This window comes from Myotis brandtii, unplaced genomic scaffold (genome assembly GCF_000412655.1).
Source record: "Myotis brandtii unplaced genomic scaffold, ASM41265v1 scaffold1076, whole genome shotgun sequence".
Taxonomy (NCBI): Eukaryota; Metazoa; Chordata; class Mammalia; order Chiroptera; family Vespertilionidae; genus Myotis; species Myotis brandtii.
In genome coordinates, this window is record NW_005353663.1 from 824,104 (window position 1) to 835,645 (window position 11,542).

An 11,542-nucleotide genomic window follows, 5' to 3' on the forward strand; every position below is an offset into this window, starting at 1 on the left:
TAGGCCTGCTCCCCGCTGGCAAGTGGACATCCCTCAAGGGCTCCCGGGCTGCCAGAGGGATGTCTGACTGCCAGCTTAGGCCAATCCCCCGGGGAGCGGGCCTAAGCCAGCGGGTGGTCATCTCCCGAGGGGTCCCAGACTGCAAGAGGGCACAGGCCAGGCTGAGGGACCCTCCCGAGTGCACAAATTTTTGTGCACCGGGCCTCTAGTGTATGTGTGTGTGTGTGTGTGTGTGTGTGTATGTATGTATATCTATCTATATCTAGAAGGAAAAGTTTCTTCCTATTAAAAATGTTTTTAAAGGATCCCTAATATGTTTATATACCCAAATAATTTGTTACTAATACTTCACAAGGAATATCATTTTATTACTGTAATCACAATATCATAATTTCTGTACAGGAATGTATAAATGAACAATAATCAATGCATTGATAATTCACTTCATAAAGAGGTTGAACACACTATAGAACATATAAAGAAAAAATTTGTAAAATTTCTGACCTTGAAGTGCACTTTTTAGTGCAAGTATTTAAGACACAATAGTGTTCAATTCAGCAAAGTACTGCAGAATGTCATGCCACAGTCCAGTTAATTCAAAGAGGGTCAGGACATGCAGCTTGTAATAAAATGTCAGACTGTGTGTATATATATAAACACACACACATATATATGTATATGTGTATATATATACACACACACACATATATATATAAAAACCACATGTAATTCATAAAATATATAGTGGTTTATTTAGATGGTTTTAAATGATTTCACTGTGGAATCAGCATAACTGGAACAAACATCCAAGATCTTAACAGGAGCAATCTTCCTGCTAGGCAATGGCTTTGGCTTCAGGTAGGAATGCCTCCCAGTATTTTATCAGCTGTGGATAATAATAAAGATAAAAGATAGTCTCATTACCTTTTTGTCATTTATATGCGTATATCCTGTAGGGCATTTAAAAAACCCTATACAAATAGCTAGTAGTGATTAACATTTTACTAAAGTCTGGTTCTTAAAATCATTTTAATTCCATTATCTGAAGTTTATCAATATAATTCATGTATGAATTATTTAACTTATTAATTACTTCTGGCTAATTTGTTTTTTTATGTAAGCAATGTAATTTTAAAAATATCCAAAACAAGATCTTTTTATTTTATGCAAAACTGTAAATAAAAACAGATTGTTAGTATAAAACAGATTACCTTAAATAATAAAACTACAATGAGCTTTTCCAATATAAAATGATAACATCTAAATCAGAGAATATTCATACGTTATGTTATTGCTAGCCAAAAAGAATGAGAAAAAAGGAGGGAGAAAAAGACTGAACAAAAATGGGAAAAGAGCCTGGGAAGAATTAGCTGCCAGTCTTTCCTGGATACTCCAGAGAATAGATTGAAGTAAAAACTAAAGTTACATTTAAAATAATTCCTTTAAAAACAAACTTATATAACCTATTTATTATCATATTTTAAAAATCTTACTTTATTAATTAAGTATTTAAAATGAAAATACATATTTTGAAGATACAATGTTATCACCTAATTAAAAAAATTATATAGGCAAGCTTCTAATCCACATATTTAACTGGAGAAAGAAACCCTTCTACTCGAGACATTAAATAATTTGATCTATTACTCAAATTTATATAAAAACAGAAAAAAAAACCCATCTCTGCTATTATCTTGTCAAAGTCTTTGATTTCATCTAACATGAATACCATTGCCTCTGTGGGTTAAGGAGACAAATACCACTACTTGTGGCATACAATCACCACCAACCACATAAAATAAAACAAAAATCAAAACAGTGTTTTTAAAAATCTAAAGAGTATTATTTTTAGTTTAAGTTCTGTCTTTCATGGAAGAGAAGAACTTACAATAAGAATTTACTCAAACCGGTACGATCAATAGGAAAATAAAATTAGGAAGATAAGAAAAGGGAAAAGTTGCTCAGTATATTTTTCATAGCCTAAAATTGAAAAAAGTGTATCTCAGCTAGTGGTTAGAAAGAGTAGAGGCAAAAAGGAGCTGAGAGTTTCCAATTACTTTAGCTACCATTTTTTCCTTTGCTGTTATTCATTTTCTCTACTTCATTTCTTATTCCTCTTTAAGTTTAAAAGCTCCTTTCAATGATTACCATCTTTAAAATGAAAAGTATACCAAAAATAAATTCTAGAAAAAGTTTGTTATAAAAAAATTGGCTTACCTGTTGTTGTGTTTGTACTAATGATTCTAAGTACTTGATAATAACAGTTTTAAAATCTTTCACTCGTTCTTTCTGTTCAAGTATAATACATGAAAAAAGGTCCATTAGTATAAAACTAAATTTGATTTTATCATAAAATTGCAGCAAATATGACATTAAGAAAAGTGTAAAATTATTATACTTGCCTCAAATCTTCCTACTTCTTTTCGAATTGTTTTAGAGATCTGTTCAAAATCTCTTTCTCCTTGTTGTACTTTTGCCTCCCACTAATAAAAACAAACAAAAATGCACAATTATTTTATTCTGGAAAAAAATTACAGAACTAGCTGTCATGATCACTCAATTTAATGTAATACCTGAAAATCCTGGGAAAGCTCAATATTGGCAAAGCCCAGTTGAGCATCATTCAAATTTATACCTAGCTTTCCAGTAGTAGAGATGCATATTAGCTTAATTTCCATTAAAATATTTCATTGTCAGATTTACTCAAAATCAGGATATTTTAGGACTTACTGAATTACAATATCCATTGCTGAATTAACTATAACTACGATGTTATGAAATAATTCTAAGTATAAAATTCGCTATCAAATAATTTAGCAATGTTAGATTTTAATTTTCTCACCTTTTTTATATCAATTATTTTAAAATATATCAACTACATTCTGCTAATTTCAAGACTACATGTTTATCACAATTTATATGCCCATGGAAATACTTTAAATTAGGAAAATTGTATGACAAACATTTAAAAAACATTTTTGTAATAGTAAAATGTCCAGATTAAAAAAAATTTGTGGAATTATGGTCTACTGATAAACATTAAAATCAGTATAGCAATAACAAAACGTGATAGTGAATGAAACAGCTAAAATAAAATGACTGAAGACTTAAGCTATGAAATGATATTTTCCCACTATGTAACCAAAACACTGGTACATACTCTTCCAAGAGCAGGTACATTTACTTTAAGTAATATAAAGGTTGTCCTACCTCTTCAATTTCCTTATTGAAGCATGGCAAAAAAAGTGTATAAATTATAATAAACTTCTACAAATTTACTAAAATACCATATATAATACATATATATGGGGATAATGTTGCCTGTACAACTAAATGAGGGACAAATCCACCTCTAAATCTATTTTTAGATACAAAGTAAGTAAGTATCTGAAATGAAAAATTAAATATAAATGTAAATCTTTTCCTTGTGTTTCTTTATTCATTCCATGATCATGTGAATGTAAAAAAAGGGCTCTGAAGATTTTAGTGAAAATCAAAATGTTAAGGTAATTAAAATATAACACAGTTCATAAAATACAGAAAAATAGCTAGGTGTAGAATGGTTCAGAAAAAAAAATATACATATATGAATGATTCACGGAAAATTTTAGTAAAGAGATAAATAAAGCATTTTGTATTAATCACCTCTCTTATTTCATTTTTAGCTTGCTGAATTTTATCTGGTTTGTTAGCAACCATCATTTTTGCCTCAGTTTCACGTTTTTTGAGCAAAGTAATTTGAGCATCTTCCCATTTCTGCCAGCACTTCATTCGATGGTCAAACACACCCTATAAGTGAATGACATAATGCTATTAAGTGACAGTTAACATTAAAATACTTTGATACTAGAAGTGCTGTAATACTAAAAGCAATAAAACCCAGTATTTAAATTTTATTCTAATTTACTGAAGTACTGAAAATAAATAAAAAGAATATATAAATTTCCATATTCATTTACTTAAAAACAGAAATCCCTGTGACTGGATAAAAATGTAAGAGTTCAGAATAAACAGTCAGCATTGCTGAAGCAGAGGGTCGAATCAGTGATTTGGAAGACAAGGTAGGAAAAAAATACCCAATCAGAGTAGAGGATAGTTTAAGGGACTTTGGGACAACATGAAGCATAACAACATGCAGGTCATAGGAGAACCAGAAGAAGAGAAAGAGAAAGGGATTGAGAACCTAGCTGAAGAAATAATGATTGAAAACTTTCCTAACCTGGTGAAGGAAAAAGACATGTAAGTCCAGGAAGTACAGAGTCCCAAACAAGATGGACCCAAAGAGGCCACACTAGGACACATCATAATTAAAATAGAAAAAGTTAAAGACACAGAAAGAATTCTAAAAGCTACAATAGATGTAGGAGTTATGGCAAAGGTAAAACTACTAAAGTCAGGTTATTTCAGGGGGAAAAAATTAGTCTTAACTTTAGTCTAAAACTTTTTCTCCATTTGTTTTTCTACCCTTGTAACACTAAAAAATAAGAGATCCAGAACCATACTTGCTCTTCTTAAAATGCTATCTTAAAGAGCAATCCTATATAATAAAGAGCTAATATGCTAATTAGACCAGATGGTGGAACGACCTTCCGGACAACCTTCCAGAACAACCAGTGGGCGGGGGATGGGGCCACAAGGCAGCAGGCCTACTCTTGCACGATTTTGTGCATTTGGCCTCTAGTTCAGTCATAACAATGTTTATCTTTGTATGTCAAGATAATCCACTTTATAGCCTCCTCCATAAGAGGGATAGATTTACACTGATGATCCATTCTGGACCTCCATCCCCCTGCCAAATATTTATGATAGACATTTGCATGCAAGCTCGTCTAGGTTGGACAAGGTTGCAGTTGAGTTTTCCTGACCCACCATGAAATCTGATGCACAATTTTAATTAATTAATACCATATTCTAATTCAGTAAACCTGAAAATATGCTGCCCAGCTTCCTGGAGTCCTGAAAGGGAGCTGATTAGTTACCACCAAACAATGAAGCTTTTAAACTCCTTGGGGAACCCATCTATTGATTTTTAAATATATAATACATTTTAATATTTATTAATATTTAATATATATAATTTTATCAATTTGGATTCCCTGTAAGAATTCTTAATAAAGAGTTCTAATGCTAAAAATGATACCCATTACCACCCTCAATCCCTGACCCTACTCTAGTGGTTCACAGAGGGCGAATACATAAGAATGCATGCAGAAAGTTTACCACTTCATAAATGCTTGCTAACAGTACTAGTCAAAATATAATGTCTTAGATGTCAGAGACGCTGTACTGTACAAAAGAGAAAAACTAGAGTTCCCTGGAATATGAGGACAGCCCTAAGCAATATTTTGAGTATGTACAATTTATCTTTCTTTTGGGCACCAATTTCTGATGTTCTTAGCTTCCATTTTGGCTCTATATTCTAATTCCCTAGTTTCAAAATTATCATCAGAAAAGTAGTCTTAGTATGGATAAAACAAAAGGCTAAGGAATATTAAATAGCTATTAGAAATAAGATTTTATTATATATAAAGAAAGAAATGCAATGGTTTATCATTTGTAAAGATGCTTAAATTCACACTAACTAAAGAAATCAAAATGTATACAAAAAATACCTGTATTACTGTGTGGGAGAAGGATATAAATGTTGATGAGAGTACAAAGAAGTATAACCTCTTCAGATAGTAATATGGCACTGATTAATGAAATGCATATACCCTTTGGCCAACCAATTCTACTTCTAAGAATTTTCTGCCCAAAGAGTTATTATCAAAATACTTAATTTATGATTGGGTTAGTTAAATAAATCAAGGTACACCTATATGCTATATGATGGAATACTATGCAACCATTAAAAATGTAACATGCTGACATAGAGACTTCTCTAAAACAGAGTAAGTGAAAAAAGAAGGCAAAGAACTGTGTATAGAGTGTGCTCATTTTTTAAGGACGAAGAAAGAAATGGAGGGAGAGAATGAGAGAGACAAAAAAATTAAGAAAATAAATTAGCTTCATATATATGCATAGCTAATTCTGTAAAAATACACAAGAATCTAAGAGCATTTGATTGAGGAAAGAAAAGACTAGAGGTCTTAGGTAGAAAAGAAATTTACTTTTTTGGTTTATTAAAATTATTATGGGCATGTATTTTTTATTCAAATACAAATAAATTAGTTTAAAATAAATTCAAAAAAAATAAAGACCACAAATATTCCCTGTCACCCTCTTCTGTAATTTCTCAACTCCTTGGAGTGGTTGACCTGTGCGAGGTTTCATTAGAAAACCAATCTGAAAGAGCTTAATTTACTTCAAGGTATAACTTGACCATAGCTCTTTAACTCTTTTAGTCGATGAATCACTAATTCATATTTCCCAAAAAGTGTTCCATATATGTAAAAATATATTAATGAAAAATGATTACTGTTCATATGAATTGGAAGTCTCTAGATTAAATAAAGTTAAATATTTAATACTAAATATTTCTGAGCTTTTTACATGCACTCTGAGTGTACAAGACAGGGATATTGTATACATTATTTCCCAAACTCAGTTTATTGTGGTATATCTTTTGGTGTCAATGTTCTGTAGAACATACTGTAGGAAACATGCATATAACTGTAATTCCACAAAACATAAAAATACAGCAAGATGTAAGCAGTATGAGGCAAGCTCTTTTTGAGGGATTAACATCGATTACACAGATAGGCCATCCCTGCCAGGTAGTATTTTTTTCCCACGTTAGCTCTTCTCTGCAGGTCCCTCCTCACAGACACTGCCATAGATTTTTTACATGTGTTATACTTGTTTACAACAGCTCTCATGCTAGTGGGAGCTCTGGAATGAGGTGAGAGGTGAAATATAAAAAGGAACCATTATCCATAAACTGGCTTTCTGTATATCTCAAGTTACCTATATATAAAATGAAGTATACTCTGATAACTGCTATCTATATTAACATCTTTAAATAACTGAAAAGGAAAAATTAACCACCAAGAATAGAGAGTACATCTAAGAGTAAATTTAAGCAAAATTGGTAATTTTACCAAACCTAAGAAAGCACCATTCTTAAGAAAGCTAAGAACCTTTTAGTAAACTGTCACCATTAGCTTTAGAACTTAATCATCAAGAAATGTACAATGTATTACTGTTTGACTGTAGATGAATACTAATTTAATCACAGACATCAGCTGAAAAAATTTTGCATTAGAAAGCAAGGAACAAGTTAAAAGGTAAATTCTCAGTTCCCCGTTCCATGATAACTAATGTTCATAATAACAATCCAAAAACAAGATCTTAAAGTATCTTCTGAAACATAAGATAAATAATATTTAGTTTAATTTTTGAAAATTGGAGATAACTGTAGAATATTGATTTTTATTAGTTAACTGGATTATTTTTCAACTATTCAGAAATTGAAGACTGTTCATCCTAAAACATTGCCACTAGATAATTAAAACTTAGTAACTAATCTAGTCCCATCTCATCTATAAAAACATGCTAACTACACATTTCAGATAACATTCAGAATGTTTACAGTCCAAATTGAAGCTAAAAACACCACTATACATATTTGAGGAAAAATTCTGATTTTGTCCTTCTTCTCAATATAGCTTTACTAATGATAGTAAAATCCAATGGGTAGTTTCAGTGTGTGCTACAATGAGCAAACAAATGCTACCAGTTAGTTCCAAAGGTGTATATGTAAGTAAATGTAAATTCGTTTTATTTTATTTGCCATTTCTCAGACCTCTTAAAAACATCAATTCTGTCTACTGTAATGTCCAACTCATAGAGAAAAAAATTTAAGCTACGAATAATCTTTGTGAAGCCATTTTAGATGTATTACTATAGTATTTCCACACTTAAATACACGCCAAATTCCTTTATAAGCAAACCACTGAAGTGAGAAGAATTCAAGGAAGACTGCAAAACAAGGCTTACTTTCACTGCAGCAATAAGACGAATGTAGTCACTAAGTAGTTCTGAAAACATATAAAAGTCAGCAAAAGCTTGTTCTTGATGTAACTGGTCTATCTTCTCCTCAACCTCTGCAAGCTGAGACAAAGCTCTAGATAAAGCAGTATGATCCTCAGAATTACCTAACATGGCAGCACTTTTAGCAAAGGCAGCTGTGTTGGCTGAAAGTTCTGAAATAGAAAAGTATTCACTTTTAATATTCACTAGTAAAGTTTTAAAATATTGCATTTTTTACCTTCTCTCTAAGTTTTATCTATTCACGAATTGCTCAAATATTTTAACATAATTAACATAAAAGCATAAATGCTAACTGCTCAAAGCTCTACTGAAAGTTAAGAACCACTGCCTATCTTCCCAGAATATGAACTATGCTTAATAATTTAATAATCTGCCTCCCCTTTTCTCCTGAAGTACTTACTCTTTGTCTATTCCTTAAAATGTATATATACAAATATATTTATATTTAATATGAAAAGCATTGAGAACACACAATTGATTTATACTACTTTACCTTTAAACATTTATTTGTCATAAAAAACAATGTCCATAATTTTGAATGAGAATATTTAGCCAACTGTACATACAATTCTCATAGATCTTATTCTTTTTTTTCTTTGTGTACAATAGTGTTTAGTGAACTTTTAAGAATTTCTAGAGATTTTGAACATGATCATTTTAGATACTTCAAATAAAAATAGATGTCTATAGGCTGGTCAATGACTAACAATTACATTGCTGAAAATTGCTCTGTCGCTCTGCATTATGTAAGGTGCTCTAAAAGAACCTGAAAGCCCATTCGCTAAGATATATACAAATGGCAAAAGCTATTATGAACTGCTTTCAAAAATTAGATTTCTGTAATTATTTGATTAAAATGTATTGCTGGTAATAATACATACTAAATTACTTATCAAGAATTTTAGAAATCGAACACAAAAAGCCTTCTTTAAAAATTAAAAATAAAACCATGAAATTTAAAACTTGTAACTCAACTTTTCTATAAATTTTTAACAAAAACCCCAGATTTTTAAATAAAATGGTTCAAAAATGAAGAAAATATTTCAGAGTTTTCTAGAAAATACAGGCAGGCACAAAACAAATATTTTAAAGAAAAAGTTCAAATACCTATTTTTGAATCTCATATTTCTTATTATAATCAGTTACTAAGACATCTTTACTCATTGAATAATAAAAACATTTAACAGAGTTAATCAAGTGAACAATTTTAATCCATAATTCAAAACATATTTTATAAGCTCCATATTTTTCTACTTCTAAACTAGAAGTTAAATTAAAATAGAACAAAAATATATTAGATAACAAAGTTGAAATAGAAAAACATTCGCTTAAATTATTGTTTTCTCTCTTCCATAATAACTTCAAAATACTCATCCTAATAAAATTTAAATAAAATGTTTCAACTAACTCATGGTGCTAAACAGATAAATAAAGCAAACAAACCTTTTCTATGACAGACCAAGGCTTCAACATTGGCATGAAGTTTCCTAAGTTGCTGATCCAGATTTTCAAATTGCTGCTGCTTTTCTTCAAACCACTAACAACAACAACAAAAAAGAAAAATGGAGCTAATTTAGCCAGAACAAACCACTGTAAATTAGGTTACCAATAGCAAACACCATTCCTTGTTTTAAAGCAACAAATTAACCATGGGTAACCATAGTAGTCAACTGATGTTGCTGAGAACTAAACTCAATAAGCAAATTAATATCCTATTTTCTACTTGTACAGCTTTAAAATGCAATTGTTGGGCTCATTAATTCATCTCATTATTCAAGTCGAAAAATCAGCTCTTACTGCATCCGATTCATTCATCTTGATTGTCATTTTGTTGACAGCGTCGGCAGCCTTGTTCACCATCCTCAATATTCCTGCTCCACTCAGAGCCTGTGTATTAACTGCTCTAGGCAGCTGGAATTGAATGACAAATAAGGGCAAACAAACCGGTTAAAAGCCTGGAGGTTTAACTGGCCACAAAAGGGATTGTCCCCCCTTCTCTGCCCCCCCAAAAGGAAGATAAAAAGGAGGTTGTATTTTCTTCACTTTCATACATTTCAATAGTGAGATCTAATTTCTCAAATAATACTACTTGTACATTCTCAAAGGAAAACTTAAAAAATAGACTTTCCATTTGTTTTTCTTCTGCACGTTTACATTTAGATGGAACAACAGTATGTTTGTCAAAATATATTAAGTAATTGCCAAGCACCTTAACACTGGCCACCTGTTTGCTAACAGAAATAAACTGTTCATAGAAAAGAAAGTCTTGAGAAAAATCTCTTTATGCCCAGTTAAAACTGTATGATTTTTAATTTTTAAAAAATTCTGGGATTCAATATATTTTTAGAAGATCTTAAAAGGTAGCAATTGTGCCAAACAACTCAAATATAAAGAGCAGCAAGGTTATTATAATTTAAGGTCTTTCAAGTTACAAATTTGCATTTCAAAACCTTAATCAGAACATTAGAATGTACACATAAATACATTCAACAGCTATCTCTAAATATGTGCTCTGAGTAAATTTATTTCAGTACGATGCCTAAGTAACAATTTAGGACACTGAAAATTAGACTATACAAGTCATTCTTTTAAATCTGGTTGGCACTGATAATCCTATATTTATCCATGCAAAGAAGACATTTTGCTAGTAATTTAGTTAGAGTAAAGCTAATTAAAGCACTAAGCAAAAAAAAAAAAAATTAATGCTTTATTTCATCTGTTAATCCACTTATTTACTGAGCATCTCTATTCTTATATAAATTATTACACTGAAAAATATAAATACTGAGAACATTTATATACAAACTTTAAAAATAGAATACCTCTGAACTTTCCAAGAACTGCCTTAAATCAGGATCCTGTAGTAAAGTGGGATGCTTTACTGTTCTTTGAAGATACCTAGATTTAAGAATAAAATTGCTCCTTTACTTATCAGTAGCACCTTATTTTAAATTTTATTTCAACAAAAGAATAGGTAAAAAGATGTCCTCAGTCTACCTCCTTTCACGTCCATCTGCCTCACTCTATTTAGAATCATAGAGCAATTTAATGGTTCAAAAGTTTTTTGTCCATTTGAAAATCTGAATTTATGTAAAAAGAGATACGGCAAAGAATGAGGTGGGAGTGGAGAGAGGTTAAGTAATATACCAAACTTCTCACTGCAAAGTATAAAACTATATATGAGTTTATCAAATAATTTTAATTTTCGATAGTTACTATGCTCCCAGTTATTACTTCAGAGTCCTAAGAAACACATCACTATACAAATACCAATCAACTATATATATACTATATATATACTAGAGATCCAATGCACGAAATTCGTGCAAGAGTAGGCCTTCCTGCCTAGTTGGTTTGGCTCAGTGGATACAGCGTTGGTCTGCAGACTGAAGGGTCCCAGGTTCAATTCTGGCCAAGGGCACAAGCCCAGGTTGTGGGTTCGATCCCCAGTAGGGGGCGTGCAGGGGGCAGCCGATCAATGATTCTCTCTTATCATTGATGTTTCTATCTATCCCTCTCCCTTCCTCTCTGAAATCAATAAAAATATATT

At 31.2% G+C, this 11,542-nt stretch overlaps 1 protein-coding gene across 2 annotated transcripts in view; it reads right to left on the minus strand.

Moving 5' to 3' along the window:
- Positions 1-347: 347 nt before the first annotated feature.
- SNX2 (sorting nexin 2) overlaps positions 348-11,542 on the minus strand; it is a 59,173-nt gene continuing 47,978 nt past the window's right edge. Inside the window, exons 9-17 of one of the 2 annotated variants that reach the window (XM_005857120.2) lie at positions 10,815-10,890; positions 9,790-9,903; positions 9,436-9,529; positions 7,939-8,144; positions 3,646-3,789; positions 3,211-3,222; positions 2,403-2,483; positions 2,218-2,289; positions 348-886 (exon numbers count right to left, since the gene is read on the minus strand). In XM_005857120.2, coding sequence (XP_005857182.2) covers positions 836-886; positions 2,218-2,289; positions 2,403-2,483; positions 3,211-3,222; positions 3,646-3,789; positions 7,939-8,144; positions 9,436-9,529; positions 9,790-9,903; positions 10,815-10,890 — 850 coding nt within the window. In that variant the 3' untranslated portion in view covers positions 348-835. The remainder of the gene's footprint in view (positions 887-2,217; positions 2,290-2,402; positions 2,484-3,210; positions 3,223-3,645; positions 3,790-7,938; positions 8,145-9,435; positions 9,530-9,789; positions 9,904-10,814; positions 10,891-11,542) is intronic. The other variant, XM_005857121.2, reaches the window with a different exon arrangement.